General features: G+C 39.4%; 1 protein-coding gene across 1 annotated transcript in view; it reads right to left on the reverse strand.

Annotated features, from left to right (window-relative positions):
- Positions 1-2,654: 2,654 nt before the first annotated feature.
- The window catches only part of LOC100467350 (serotransferrin-like), a 53,407-nt gene continuing 39,057 nt past the window's right edge, over positions 2,655-17,004 (reverse strand). Inside the window, 3 exon segments of the mRNA XM_011230832.3 lie at positions 2,655-3,894; positions 13,255-13,309; positions 14,346-14,482. Of these exon segments, the coding sequence (XP_011229134.1) occupies positions 3,681-3,894; positions 13,255-13,309; positions 14,346-14,482 (406 nt within the window). The 3' untranslated portion in view covers positions 2,655-3,680.

A 17,004-nucleotide genomic window follows, 5' to 3' on the forward strand; every position in this document is an offset into this window, starting at 1 on the left:
TCTGCCCACTGAGCCTAACTTTTCTGGCTGCCAGATGTAAGACGCGGTAGAGGAGGTCCAAGGGATGTTAAGGGCCACAGGCCTGACAGCCAACGTGCACACACTTGTACAGATCAGACTGAAGCCAGAGGCAAGCTATTCCAAGAAAGATTCCCGTGCTCAGGATGACAGGACTTGAGATAGCAAGGGGAGGGAATAATGTAGGACACAGCATTGACACACACAACCGTCCAGCAGCCCCGGCCCTTGCCAGAACGGAGCACCCTGGGATTCCCCAGACACAACCGTGAAGATGAGAGAGGGCTGCTGAATGACCTATCTGAAGTGCCCCGTGTGGCATTGAGGGATGCTGCTCAAGGTGGCTTTCCTTATCACTGTGGCTGCATTTGTGTTCAGTTAGCAAGAGTGGAGAAAGGAGCTTTGATAATCCTATGCTAACCTCAAATTGAGAAATGCCAGAGTGAGTATACCAGTATACAAATATACCAAAAATACCACAAAAAGAGAAACACACATTTCAGCTGAAACGCAATAATCTTAAGTCAACGGAACACTAAGTACCTCACACATAACGGGACCACAGGGGGACACTGGGATCCCAGGTGGTGCTGAGACAGAAGCCACAGGAAAAGGTAAGCAGCACTCCCCACTAACACCAGCTGTTGTTGACTCGGACCCCTGCGAACGGGCAAGTGCCTAGCAGTGGAGGGGCTACCAAGGCTCCAGGACCCTTGGAAAAGGTCTTGAAAAAAGAGCTGGAATGAACAGTATGGCCAGCACCCCGACCCCTCAGTCTGCACGCGTGCTCCATACCCTTTGGAAGACCCCATTCCAGAAGCAACGGCGTGCCCAGGGCATATTCATCGCAGCCACCCCCCTGCAATGGCACCTCCCCACGTCCTGCAGCTCTCCCTTAGCAAGGAATGGGGTCATTCGTATCAGGTGGCAGCTGGCCTGTGAGCGGGTGGCAGGCAGGGCCCATCCACACCCAGGGGCTCAGACGCTGCTATGTTCCTAAGAAGGAGCTGTTTCAGGCCACAACGGTCTCATCTACGACCCACAGCTGTGCCTAGTCTGCCAGTCCCCATGACTGACCTCTATTCTGGCCACACTTGCCTCCCACCTCATGAAGAAATGGGACTACTTTGGCTGAATGGCTTCAGGGCCACAAGAGAATACCAACAGACTAGAGAACACATGGGTCCTCTCAAAACCCCCTGCCAGCACCAAGGACTGGTCACCATGATCTCACCCCGGCCCAAATGCACAAGCACGGGATGACTGTAGCACAGGAGCAGGAAGCAGGAGGAGAGGCGCAGGAGGGACTCCCTAACCTGCTTGCTTTCCCTGCGAGAAAACCAAACAGGGCTTGTAGCCCGAAAGACTTAAAAATCAGGCCTACTGGGGGCGCCTGGGTGGCACAGCGGTTAAGCGTCTGCCTTCAGCTCAGGGCGTGATCCCGGCGTTGCGGGATCGAGCCCCACGTCAGGCTCCTCTGCTATGAGCCTGCTTCTTCCTCTCCCCCTCCCCCTGCTTGTGTTCCCTCTCTCGCTGGCTGTCTCTATCTCTGTCAAACAAATAAATAAAATCTTTAAAAAAAAAAAACAAAACAGGCCTACTGAAGGCACATGTGCTACTCCAGAGCAGGTGACTTTGGAGGGTGCTTCTACGAGCCCCATGTACCTGGCACAGGACACACTGGGCACGCAGACTCCCGAGCCCACACCACATCTGCCAGTGACCTGCATGTTTAGGAGCGGGGAACCCCAGGATGGCTGTCTGACGGCCATCACAGATCGTTCTGATGCACACCAGCGTCTGAGAACCACTGTTTGAGAGAGAACTTTACTTTTTTGGTGTATTGCTTCCTCCACGAAAGAACACCATTTATTAACCAGAAAAAAACAAAACAAAACAAAGCTGTGAGAACACATGCCTCTTAACATAAGTGTCAAGCCACTGATTTTTATTCACACGAGCACCTACTGTGATTATGTGAAGGTGTCACATTCATCGCATTCTCTGTTGATTTCTGGTTCATTATTCTTACCTATTTCCTTAAATTACTGTTGGTTAATAAGGAAAGGACAAAAACTAAGAATCTAAAGGATGGTAAGAACACGAGCAGCAATGAGGCTTTCGAATAAGAACTCTGCCAGGGTCAAGGCCCAAGGTCGTCTCCATTTCCGCCTGCACTTCCAACCACAGGCAAGCAGCAAGGCCTCTGATCCAGGGTTGGGGGCGGAGGGGAGCTGGAATGCTCTCGCGCAGAGCGAGGATGACCCACGGGAAGGGGGGAAGGCAGAGGCTTGGGCTGTAGTGCACACTCACGGGGACCACACGCCCTGCGATGTTTTTGGCTCCATGCTATTCTCTGACTCTCCCTGAGCCCCCAGGCGGGTGAGATGCCCATGCTCACGCCGGCAGAGCACCCTGCACCTCTCCCGTCATAGCTCTGACCACACTGTTCTGGGACTAGCTTCTTCCTCGCCCACAGCTACCTTTGTCTCCTCTGAAGCTTTAGTGGGGATTGTCCCTGAGTGTGTGCAAGCAGGGTCAGCAGTTTGTTCCCGGGCATGCTGCAGGCCCGGGAATCGTGGAACTCGGCCTGCGCCCTAACACATGCTCCCAGCTGTACTCACTCTACCATTCCATTTCATTGCTTTGAGCCAGACAGGTTGTTTTATTTACCAAGAAACGCATTAATAATTTATAAAAGCCATAAAAAAAGCCAACATTCAAGAAGACAACAAAGACCATCACTTTGAAAACGCTGACTTTTCTTTCAAACATCAGTGAATATGCACTTTAAAAAACTATGGAGAACTTTTTTCATTCACACGTGTTCCACAGCATTCTAGCTCTGAGTACAAAACGGGCTGGTCAAACAGCATAAGAACGCAGCCCAGAGTCCCACGGCCATCCAAAAAATCACAACAGCTTCTAAATCTTCATATACTCCTCAACTAAGGGAAACCACGAGAACACACTAGACCCTTGGCATGTGGGGATTTAGCATTTATAGTTCTATCACCTGGGAATGACTCCAAGGGTTCAGGGCATGTTTTTGCAACCTAAGTGCTAGGAGGCTGGAGTGTGGACAAGTCACCAAGCTGATGAAGAACAGACCTGCTGTCAACACAGCCTTGCTGTTTCCTACCTGTCTTCACATGTCAGGAGACCACACTGTAACTACACCCACACCTCTGAAATTCACAAAGGACTAGATGATGTACTGCCCGTGAACATCAAGGGCAAATGGAATCAGCTGGTTCCATACACAGGTTTGTTTTCAGGAAAAGGAACTAACACACAGAAGCAGAGGATAAGAAACTTTTCAGATGATAACCATACTCTCGTGATAATATCCTCTCTATGTGGATCCACTTGTTATGGTCACAAAGACCCTGACCCTAGGTCAAGCATACGCTAAAGGGATATGACATAAACCTTAACCAAGGGAAGACACACAGGCAGTTAAGTGACTAGAAAGCACTGAGGGAGAACTAAACTTAAAAACAAAAATTCCACGTTACTTTCAAAAATTTGTTTCCAGGACAAGAAAATGTTTCTAATTACACTTTGTACCCCTTCTTTATCAACTCCAAGTTACCACGCCCTTTTCCAAAACTGTCAGCCACACACATATACATTCACATCCTGAGCCTCGGCCCGGCCCCTCAGGCGATTTTAGCAAGCCATTTCTCCAGGTCCTGGATGTCGGCGGAGCCAGCGTCCCCTCTTCCGCCCTTGGCACTGCACTCCAGGAACTCCACTTTGAGGGGCAACTGTGAGAACTCAAATTCTTTGCCCTTCTTTCCCAGCTGAGCAGGAGCGGTGCTGGAACTGTCCAGTGTGCTGGGGGCAGCAGAACGGGTGACTCGTAAAGTGTTGCTGTGGGACAAAAGAAAAACAAGTCAGGAAGAAGAGACGAGTAACTTTTATATAGCAACTAAAGGCCTTTAAGAAGCCACACTCATTCCTAAACACTTCAGCACTCATTTAAATACCTGACATCAAACTGTCAATCATGCTATTAAGACTGTTGAATAATCCTTTGCATTCATAGACTGCTCTCAGACAGGAGAGATGGGGGTCTAGCCAGACTTGGCTTGATAAGAGCAGGTCAATAACGTGCCCATGTCACACCAACCTTCTCTCAGCCCAGGGCCCCCTTATCCCCTTCCACTAGGATCATCTGTATGATGCCATTTTTGAACATCCTTTTTAAATACATGCTATAAGTGTTAAAATAACTTAAGTCTCTGAAAGTTAAGTGTGGGAAAATACAGTATTTATATTTATCACAAGTCTATTTGGATACAGGGCTTCGTAACTCCACAAACTCCAGATTCTCATATCCAGTTTGGGCACAATTACTACTCTCCAACCTCTTTACCCATGAACACTGTCCCAATTTAAGTTGTCTTACTGCCACCTGCTGGCCCCAAAAAAGAGTGTACAGCAACGCTCGTGTGTTTACTTCCCCCACCCTTTCTGCTATCCAGATGCTGAGGAATACATGCTCCCAATGTGCTTCCTTACAAAATAAAGCATTTCTTGGAGCTGTAAGACTGCATGAAAATTCGTGAAGAATCTGCAGGGAAAACTAATACCTTGTTTAGAAAGAAACACGCATACATGGAAAAAGTATTTTAAAAAACAATACCAAATTCAAGATATTGGGGAGGAGCCCAATATCTTAGGGCCTTCTAAGCAAGGTGGTGGGTCCATGGGTATTCATTTTAATATTCTTTAAATTCAATATATGTGTCATATGTATCCCTTTATATGTAAGATATTTTACAATTAAAAAAACACTTAAAAAGGAGAAGAGGCCAAATATAACATGTACTCAGTTCTTGCCATAAGGCCAAGTGAATACAGTTAGCTTTGTTATTCATAAGACTATGAAATGCTTCTATGCTGATAGGGCATAATTCTCACAACAGGATTAATCTAAAATCAGACTCCCGGGGCACCTGGCTAGCTCAGTTGGAAGAGGGTGGGGCTCTTGATCTAGGGACCATGAGTTTGAGCCCCACACTGGGTGTAGAGATTACTAACAAAAACAAATAAACTTTTAAAAATAAAATAAAATAGAATCTGACTCCTAATTTAACTGATATTCATCTTCCCAACTATTAACATTTTACTTCACTACCTATAATACAGCATTTCCATCTGTATTGCTTTTCTATGGCTCTTTAGAGTGAAGAGCAAATGGACTAAGGAAAATACATGTTTTGAACACAGGAAGACTTGGACTGTACTGCTAAAAAGAAAAAACCAAAATGGATACACAAATACTATGATCACTTTTTCCCCCAATTCCCAACAACTGCAACAGTATTTCTAGAAAACCCAAATCATCTAATTGTTCTAATTTCTTTAGCCTAACAACAAGCAATTTATAGTCTCGAGAGTGACTGGAGTAAGAGAAAAATGATAAACATGCAATTTCAGAAGGAACAAAAACCACTGACATTGACATCAGCAAGATGGCAGAATGGGAGTTTCCAGCACAAGTCTTCTCACAGAACCATCAATTTGAATAACCACCTATGCATGAGAGAGAAGGAATCTAGGTCCAAGATTACAGCACCAGGGTGTTATACAGAAATAAGAAAGAATGCATTGAAAGAGGATAGGAAGGACAGTTTCACATTACCCACATTACTTTTCCTGCAAATATGGAGAGATATGCTTCACTTGGGGGAAGAACAGTGAAGTAAGCACTCACTATGCCACAGAATCCAGCACCAGGCTGGCCCCCATAGCCCCAGCCCACTCCTATGGGCCCAAGCTCCAGGATCACCCCAGTAGACCCAGGCACCTGGCCAGGCCACCCAAGTAGACCCTGGTGCCAGGCCCACTTCCATGAATCCAAGCAGTAGGCCCACACACCCATGGACCTAGGAGCCAGGCTAGTCTGCCCAAGCACTTGAGCAGCAAGCCTATCAAAGAAAAAAAATAAGGTACCAGTAACTGACCTTAAAGAAATGGAGAGCTATAAAATGCCTGACAAAGAATTCAAAATAATCACTTGAAAGTCCAATGAGCTATAAAAGAGAACAGACAACTCAGTGAAATGAGAAAAGTAATCTATGAATTAAAATGAGAAGTTTGGGGCACCTGGCTGGCTCAGTTGGTAGAGCATGAGACTCTTGATCTCAGGTTCCTGAGTTCAAGCCCAATATTGGGCATGGAGCCTACTTAAAAAAAAAAAAAAAATGAGAAGCTCAACAAAGAGAAGCCATAAAAAGTTTTTGATACTCTGGAACTAAAGAACACAATGACTGATGTGAAAAATTCAGAGATCTTTAACAACAGACTTGATCAAGCAGAAGAAAGAATCAGAGAGCCTGAAGGCAGGTAATTTGAAGTTACCCAATGAGAAGAACAAAACAAACAAACAAACAAAAGAGTAAAGAAAGACTACATAACTTAAAATTCATCATTAAAGGAATCAAGTACATGCATTATGGCAGTCCCAAAAGGAGCAGAGAAAGACAAACAGCAAGCTTATTTATAAAGAAATAATACAGAAAAACCCTAAATCTAGAAAGGGAAATGAACACCTAGATCCATTAAGCCCAAAGAAGCCCAAATAGATTAAACATAAAGAGAGCTTCACCAAGACACATTATAATCAAACTGACAAAAAGTCAAAGACAAAGAGAATTTTGAAAGCAGCAAGAGAAAAGCCAATGGTCACAAACAAGGGGAACCCCATAACACTAAATTTCTTAGTCTTGGCAGAAACTGTATGCCAGTACAGAGTGGAATGATATATTCAAAGTGCTGAAAGAAAAAAATATACCCAGCAAAACTGTCCATCAGACATGAAAGAAAAAATTTCCCAGACACACAAAATCTGAGGGAGTTCATAACCACTATACCTGCCTTGCAAGATATGCTAAAGGCAGTTCTTCAAGGTGAAACAAAAGGACATGAACAACATGAAAACATATGAAAATATAAAACTCACTATAACAATAAGAGTATATTCAAATTCAGAATACTCTAATACTGTTATGGTGACACATAAATCACTTAACTCTAGCATAAAAGCTAGAGACAAAAGTATTAAAGACAACTATGGCTACTATAATTTATTAATGGATATACAATATAAAAATGTGAATTGTGGAATCAATAGTATAAAATAAAGGGGAAGAAGTTAATGTATACAATTTTTGTATGCAGTGGAAGCTGTTATCAGCTTAAAATAAGATTACCAATACTATGTTTTATAAAAGTCTCATTGTAATCACAAAGAAAAAAAAACTATAGCAGATACACAAAATAAAGAGAAAGGAATCAGCATAACACCACAAACAAATCATTAAAGAAAGAGAAGAAAGGGACAAAGGAATTATAAAACAGAAGACAATCAACAAAACAGAATAAGTCCTTACCTATCAGTAATTACTTTAAACATAAATGGTTTAAATTCTCTAATCAAAACAAAGTGGATGAAATATTAAAAAAAAAACAGATTGAACTATATGCTGTCTCCAGGAGACACACTTTAGATTTAAGATTCTAAGTGAAGGGATAGAAAAAGATATTCCAAGCAAATGATCACCAAAAGGGCAGGGCTGGCTATACTTATTTCATCAAGACAGACTTTAAGTCAAAAATTGTCACAAGAGTCAAAGAAGGTCATTATGTAATAATAAAGGGGTCAATTCCTCAAGAGGATATAATAATTGTAACCACATATGCACCTAACATCAGAGAATCTAAATACATAAAGCAAATATTAATAGAACTAAAGGGAGAAATAGATATCAATACAATAATAGCAGGGGATTTCACACTTCCAACAATGAATAGATCATCCTGACAAAAAATCAGTATGAAAACAACATATTTGAAGTGTTCAGCAGACCAAATATACACCAAATATTCCTAACAGACAAATGCAGAACATTCCAACCAACAGCTGCAGAATGCATTCTTTTCAAGTGTACACAGAACAGTCTCCAGGATAGATAACATGTTAGGCTACAAAACAAGTTAACAAATTTAAGATGACTGAAATCACATCATGTATCTTTTCTGACCACAATGGTATAAAACTAGAAATCAATAACAGAAGGACTATTGAAAAATTCACAAATATTCGGGGAATAAATAACACATTTCTGAACAACTAATAGGTCAAGGAAGAATCCAAAGGCAAATAAAAAAATATTGAAACAAATGAAAATGGAAACCCAACACACCAAAACTTACAGGATGCAGCAAAAGGCAGTTCTGAGAGGGAAGTTTATAGCAATAAACATCTATTCTAAGAAGAAAGAAAGATCTCAGATAAACAACCCAACTTGATACCTCCAGGAACTAGAAAAAGAACAAACTAATCCTGAAGCTAGCGGAAGGAAGGAAAAAATAAACATCAGAGCAGAAACAAATGAAATACAGACTAGAAAACAATAGAAAATATCAATGAAACTAAGAGATGTTTTTTTGAAACATAAATAAAATTGACAAACCTTTAGCAAGGAGAAAGAGAGAAAACTAAAATTAATAAACTCAGGAATGAAAGGGATAACTTATACTGCAGAAATACAAAGGATAAGAGACTATTATTAACAAATTAGACAAACTAGAAGAAACGGATAAATTCTTAGAAACACACAACATACCAAAAACTGAATCATGAAAAAAATAGAAAATCTGAACAGGCCAATAATGAGGAAGGAGACTGAATCAGTAATCAAAAACCACCAGCAAAGAAAAACCCAGAACCAGATGGCTCACTGGTGAATTCTACTGAACATTTAAACAAGAATCAACACCAATTCTTCTCAAACTTCCAATTTAAAGAGGAGGTAACACTTCCAAACTCATTTTACAAGGCCAACATTACCCTGATATCCAAGCCAGACAAACATACTACAAGAAAAGTATAGGCCAATATACCTAATGAACATTGATACAAAAATCCTCAACAAAATACTGGCAAACCAAATTCAACAGTACATACAGTAAATGGATTGTGTACTATAACCCAATGGGATTTACTCAAGATGGGAAAGAGTTCAACATATATAAACCAACAGAGGTGATACACCACATTTAACAGGATGAAGGATAAAAATCATACGATCATCTCAATAAAGAAAAATCACTTGACAAAAATCAACATCCTCTCATGACTAAAACTCAACAAAATAGGCACAGAAGAATGTAGCTCAAAATAATAAGGGCCATATATGACAAGCCCACAGAAAATATCATATTCAACAGTGAAAAGCTGAAAGCTTTTCCTCTAAGATCAAAACAAGGATGCCCACTCTCACCACTTCTATTCAGCATAGCCCTGGAAGACCTAGACAGAACAATTAGGCAAAGAAAGAAAAAGCATGAAAATCCGAAAAGAAGTAAGATTATCTCTGTTCACAGAAGACTTAATCTTATGTATAAAAAATCCCTAAGACACCACCAAAGAAACCAGAACTACTAAATAAATTTGGTAAAGTTGCAGGATACAAAATCAACATAATCAGTTACGTTTCTATACACTACTAATGAACTATCAGAGAAATTAAGAATTGCCAATCCTATTTACAATAGCATCAAAATAAAATACTTAAGCATAAATGTAATGAAGTAAGCAAAAGATCTATACACTGAAAACTGTAAGACATACATGAAAGCAATTGAAGACATGAATAAAGGAAAAGATATCCCTTTTCCTGGATTGGAATAATTATTGTTAAACCGTCCATATGATGCAAAGCCCTCTACAGATTCAATGCAATACCTATCAATATTCCAATAGAATTTTTTGCAGAACTAGAAGAAACAATGATAGAATTCATATGGAACCACAAAAAGACTCATAATAGCCAAAGTAATCTTGAGTAAAAACAAAAAAGCCAGAGGCATCACACTTCCAGATTTCAAATTATATAACAAAGCTATATAGTAACCAAAACAGTAAGATACTGACATAATAAGACACACAGACCAATAAAATAAAGTAGAGGGGCCAGAAATAAACCCACACATACAATTAACCTTTGATAAAGATGACAAGAATACACAATGGGTAAAGGATAGTCTCTTCAATAACTGGTGCTAGGAAAACTGGTATCTACATGCAAGAGAATAAAATTAGACCTTTATCTTACACCATACACAAAAATCAACTCAAAATGGATTAAAGACTTACACATAAGATCTGAAGCCATAAAAAATCCAAGAAGAAAACAACAGGGGAAAAGCTGAGTGACCTTGGTTATGCCAATGAGTTTTTGGATATGACACCAAAGCACAGGCAACCAACAGAAACATAAATGTGATTGCTAAATTAAATAACTTCTGCAGAGCAAAGTAACAATCAGTAAAACAAAAAGATAACCTGGAACTGGAGAAATTAACTGCAAACCATTTATCTGATTAGGGATAATATCCAAAATATATAAAGAACTCCTACAATTCAGTAACAAAAAAACAAATAATCCAATTGAAAAATGGAGAAAGGACAGACATTTCTGAACAGACATTTCTCCAGAGAGGACACACAAATAGCCAATAAGTACATGAAAAGGTGCTCAACATAACTAATCATCAGGGAAATTCAAAACCACCATGAGATATCACTTCACACCTGAGATAACAACAAATATTAAAACAAAACAAAACAAACAAGCTAAGTTGTAGAGATGCAGACAAAAGGCAATCCTGGTACACTGTTGGTGGGAATGTAAATTGGTACAGCCACTATGGAAAACAGCATGAAGATTCCTCAAAAAATAACAAATAAAACTACTACCATATGACTGGGTATTTATCCAAAGGAATTAAAATCAGGATCTTGAAGAGGTTCTTGCACTCTCATGGTCATTGTAGAATTATTACAATGGCAATATATGGAAACAACCTAAATGTCCACAAAAAGATGAATGGATAAAGAAAATGTGGAACATACATGCAATGGAATATTATTCAGCCCTGAAAAAGAAGGAAAGCCTACTATTTACAACATGGATGAACCTACAGGACATTATGCTAAGTGACAGACACAGTAAGACAAATAATATATGATCACACTTACATGTGGAATCTAAAACAAACACATAGAAGCAGAGTAGAATGGTGGTTACTGGGGTGGGGGGAAGGAGAAATGGGAGCCTTTGACCATTAAGTCAAAGGCTATAAAGTTTTAGTTATACATGGGAGTCTGGGTGGCTCAATCGGTTAAGCGTCTGCCTTCAGCTAAGGTCATGATCCCAGCCCATGTCAGGGCTCCCTGCTCATGGAGGGAGGGGAGCCTGCTTCTCCCTCTCCCTCTGTCCCTCCCCTCAACTTGTGCTCACACACTTTCTCTCTCTCAAATAAATAAAATCTTTTTTTTTAAAGTTTCAGTTATGCAAATAAGTATGTGCTAGAGATCTACTCTACAGCGTAGTGTCTACAGCTAATACGACTGCATTGTATGCTTAAAATCTGCTAATACGGTAGATCTGAAGTATTCTCATGAAACATTTCCTCTCTTTCTTTCTCTCTCTCTCTCTCACACAAACACACACAAATAATAAAAGGAGCAGGAGGAAACTCTGGAAAGTAACGGATATTTTGATGGCCTCGATGGTGGTGATGGCTTCAAAGGTGGATACTTACCCCCAAATGCATGGAGTTGTACACATTAAATAGGCACGGTTTTTTACATATCAATTACCCCTCCATAAAGGGCTTTAAAAATCTCTTTTGATATTCAACTTGAAAGCATGAGGTCTTTGATAAATGTGATTGAACAGCTAACTTTACTCTATTCATATATTAAAAAGTTTAAAGCACATGGAATTAAATATATCATTCTCAATTAAAAGAAAAAAGAAAAGAAACCACAGAAAATGACAGACCAGCCCTGGTAAAAATTTTTCTGTTAAGAGCCATAAATTAAAAATTTTGGGCTTATGGGTGATGTTTAGTTTCTGTCACATATTTTTCTACTTTTCTTATTTTTTTACCTGCCCTTTGAAAATGTAAAACTATTTCTTGTTTGCACACCCTGAGCAGGAGTCTGTCAACCCTAAGCCCCTGAGTACAGGAACCACATCACATTTCCCTCTATAGCCACATTCTGAATGCAGGGCTTGCCATGAACTGTATGAACTATAGGTACTTATGAAATATATAAAGGAGTAAGTAAATCCTAATGAGGAAAAAATGTGCTTGAAGTTGAATTATTTAAGATTTTATTTCTTTTTTTGAGAAAGAGAGCACGAGCAGGGGGCAGGGCAGAGGGAGAAGCAGACTCCCCACTGAGCAGGGAGCCCGATGTGAGACTCCATCCAAGGACCCTGGGATCATGACCTGAGCCGAAGGCAGACACTTAACTGACTACACCCAGGTGCCCCTCAAAGTTGAATTTATACAATTTTTCCTCATCAGATTCTTTTCTTTAATATTAACAATAAAAGTCTACACAACAGCAACAAGAAAACACAATTTGCTTCATTATAATGTTGATGGTAGCTCCTGGGTAAGCAAGTTTTAGCTAGCTCTTACAAACTGGCAGAATACAGACAAGCTAGATTTCTTAAAATTCAAAAGGTTATATAGCTCACTTTATAAATTTTTAAACACTAAAATCAAGCTAAATAATATTGCAATGTAGCTGGAAAATAATAAAATAAGCTATAAAATAGTATAATAGGTTTTTAAATTCTTCTAAAGCATTCCTTTCTTTTTCTGTCAATGAAAATTTCCATGGCTTTCAAATTTTTTTAGTTTCTAAAATCTTTCATATATCTACTATAAATGAACTAGAAACAGTGGGAAAATAAATTGAGCTGATGGTCTCAATAAACCTGAGATCTTTTTTTTTTTTTTTAAGATTTTATTTATTTGACAGAGAGAGACAGCCAGCGAGAGAGGGAACACAAGCAGGGGGAGTGGGAGAAGAAGAAGCAGGCTCATAGCGGAGGAGCCTGATGTGGGGCTCGATCCCAGATCGCCGGGATCACGCCCTGAGCCAAAGGCAGACGCTTAACGACTGAGCCACCCAGGCGCCCCAAACCTGAGATCTTCTTTCCACAAATTTTTAAAATATCCATAAACATCTCACTGATGCTTTTTAGAATTCTATTATTTTGTCAATTATTTAACAAATATATTTCACACTATTCTTTGGGCTATGATAATCATATACAACCAAAGACCTTAAGCAGTATATTTGTATTTCCTAAGTGTTAAGATATACATTAATCAATATGACTTATTCATACTCACAGTTCTTTCTCAAGCTGCTGCTGAATTAACTTTGCGGATTTTGCCATTGTAATATCTGTAAAGAAATAAAGACACTGTTATAGTTTAAACCAGAAAGGGTCTCTTCCCAAGACTTCTTACACATATGGAAAATTCCAATTTAAACCAGTAAGTTTCTTTTCTGTTCCTTTATGTTTTTTCCTGAAGAGCTTTTTATCATTAGTAGCTTAACTACCAAAGTAAGCTTTATAATTTTCATGTATAGGTTTTCCTACAATAATGCTTACAAATATATTAAGCTTATATCCCTAAAATTGATTAGCTCTTTCATGAAAGTTTTCTACATCTTACAGATCTCTTAAATCAATATATATATAAGTCTAGCCAGTGTAACAGAAAGAAAACCTACCAGATTTTTTATTGTAACAAGAGTCTTCACTCCAACACAAATATCCTACTTGTCATATAAAAGTAAACTACACACATTTCCAGCTGATACTAAGATGGTAAGTCACTTAGGTAAGTCCTTATACCAAAGAGAATAAAAAGAGAAGCCAGGTAATGATCCTAACACCAATTCCCGATTAAGCACTAATAGGGTTATTCTAATCTGAAAGAAGACTGTAAAATCAACTAGTTTATCTTATGTTAGAGGTAATGAAATGGAAGCCTAGTTTTACTGGGTGTAACAGAAAAAGTTTAATGGTTATGAGGTTAAAGAAAACACAACTTGTGCAAACTCCCCTTGACAAAATGTGCTGGAAGGTAAATTTGTTTGAAAGGAGAGACTCCCCTCTGGCCCTCCACAATTGTGTGATGAGACATACTGTCAATCTGACAAACTTAACTTGGTAAATAAAGTAAAATGATTTATAATTTTGTGAAATGCAAAACACCGTATCAAAGAAAAACTGGTGTAGTCACTCCTTCGAACAGCCTGGTAAAACTAATGAAAATGCAGTTATATAAATAATTTTAAGATTTAAAATCCTTCATAGTTCCTTAACAATCATCTCTCATCCTCAATAATAACAACTGTAGGTAACTACATTAGCTCTTAGTAGCAATCCCAGAAAAATCTCCATTATTATTGCTGGAAAACATGATGGCACCTTGCTTATTGCAGGCGATTAAGAATGACGGTGTGTTCTTCAGACTCATACTGTCAATGAGGACTTGATAGAGAAACTCTGCCACATCTTTCACCTCTCGCTGGAAGGCTGCACTGTCCACAACAAACACAACAGCCCTGGAGGGAAAGAAAGAAAAACCAGCATGTAAGCATGCAGTAGTACAGCATTATATTGAAAAGTTATACCCTTAATTTCATCCGGTTCAATCCTACTGAATAACACACAGCAGACTCACGTGCAAGTGTGCACACATGTAATCACACCATACAAATACTCACTTAACAAAGGACCACTGAGGAGATGCCAAGTGAAGTGTGTGCATTTTTGGTAACTGTGTACTTCTGGTGACGGTAAAGTTTGAAATACTATTTTTTATCAAGTTTTATAAAAATGCAAAAACAACAAAAAAAAACAAAGGACTACTGAGCGTTTACTGTTATCAGTGACTGATCCAAAAAGACAAAAGGAAACCATGCCTGCCCTCAAAGACCAGGAAATCATCATATACAAAACAGTGTGATAAAACGCTAAAACAGACCTATGTACCTGCTATAACAGGAGCAAAGAGGAAGACCATTTACATGAGAACAGGTCAAGATGACTTAACTGAGGGTATCAACAACTAGGCTGAATTTTAGCCAGACAAAAAACTGGGACACAGACTGTCTGGAAAGCAGTATGTGCAGAGCACCAAGGAGTGGAAAAGCATGGCCTAGAGAACTCAAGGTAGGCTGGTACACAGGGAGGAAACCAGGTCAGGCAGCAAAGGGGAATAACACACTGACCTATACAGAGTTTGTGCTTTTCTGTTACAAAGAATACTGGTGCTTAATGGAAGACAGATAAATCTAAGAGCATAGCCAAAGCAGAAGCAGAGTGACCTGGTAGGGCCCAACCTAAGGCAGCAACAGTGAGAATCCTCATGTGCCAGAAACAAAGAGGTATCAAAGCTAAAGCCAAGCAGTCCAGGAAAGAGCAGAAAACAGACTGTAGCGACCAGGGTTTGAATGCTCAGGAGTAACTGAAAACGAGCAATGGCCAACATGCAGTTGGGGAGCTGGAACGTTTGAACCCCCTGCACAAAGCCTACAACTTAAAAGCTATCTAGTGTGGGGAGGGGTAGGAAAATAATCCAAGAGGAACTGAAATACCCGGCCTCCAGTGCCGCACAGATGAGGGGGTTATGAATTTAAACTCTTTCGTGGTGTAAGATGCAGAAAGATTTATATAAAAACAGGGCCAGTTTCAATGAACTCCGAGGGCCCCCAACAGAAGGAAATATGAACCCACTCTGGAGAGAGGCTTTCATATCCTACAGCAATAAAAAACAGCAACCACAACAACAAAATATTAAAAACACAATACCATTTATATTATCATCCCCCCCAAAATGAAACTTTGGTATAAATCTAATAAAATATGTACAAGATCCTTATGAGGAAAACTACAAAACTGATCAACAGAATCAAAGCAGAACTAGATAAACAGAGATATTCTACAATCAGGGATAGGAAGACTAAACAGTTTCAAAATGTCAGTTCTTCCCAACTTGATCTATAGATTCCAATGAAATCCAATCAAAACCTCAGTAACTTATTCTGTGGCTGTTGACAAACTGATTCTGCAGTTTATACGGAGAGGCAAAGGACCCAGAATAGCCAACACAATACTGAAGAGCAAAGCTGGAGGACTGACACTGCTCAACTTACTATGAAGCTTCAGTAATCAAGACAGCATGGTCCTGATGAAAAGAGATCAGTAGAATGGAATAATGTTCAGAAAGAGACCCCTATTTATATAGTCAAGTGATAAGTGATCTTTGACAAAGGAGGAAAGACAATACAGATGGCCCCCGACTTACAATAGTTCAACTTACAACTTTTTTACTTTATAGTGGTGCAAAAGCAATACACATTCGATAGAAACCACACTTCAGATTTTGAATTTTAATCTTTTCCTGGGCTAGCAATATGCAGTACAATCTCTTATGATACTGGGTAGCAGCAGTGAGCCACCACTCCCAGGCAGGCACTGGATGAAGAGGGTAAACAACTAATACACAGAACCATTCTGGTTTTTACTTTTAGTACAGTATTCAACAAATTACACTGAGATATTCAACACTTTATTATAAAGTAGACTTTGTGGTTAGATGATTTTGCCCAACCGTAGGCCAACTAAGTATTCTGAACACATTTAAGGTAGGCTAGGCTAGGCTATGACATTCAGTAGATGTATTAAATGCATTTTCAACTTGAGATATTTTCAACTTACTTTAGGCTTATCAGAATGTAACCTCATTGTTGAGTAAGATCTGTACAACAGAACAAAGATAATCTTTTCAAATGATGCTGGGACAGCTAAACATCCACATGGAAAAAAATGAATACATACAATGAATAGATACAGGCCATATCCTTTTCACAAAAATTAATTCAAAATGGACCACATACCTAAATGTAAACCACAAAATCATAAAACTCCTGAGAGAGAACACAGGAGAAAATCTAGATATCTTGGATCTGGCAATGATTTTTTAGATCCAACACTAACAGCATAACCCATGGGGGAAAAAAAAAATCAATAAACTGGACTTTATTAAAGATAAAAATTTCTGCTCTACAAAAGTCACCATCAA

The sequence above is a fragment of the Ailuropoda melanoleuca genome, chromosome 6, assembly GCF_002007445.2.
Source record: "Ailuropoda melanoleuca isolate Jingjing chromosome 6, ASM200744v2, whole genome shotgun sequence".
In the NCBI taxonomy this organism is placed as follows: domain Eukaryota; kingdom Metazoa; phylum Chordata; class Mammalia; order Carnivora; family Ursidae; genus Ailuropoda; species Ailuropoda melanoleuca.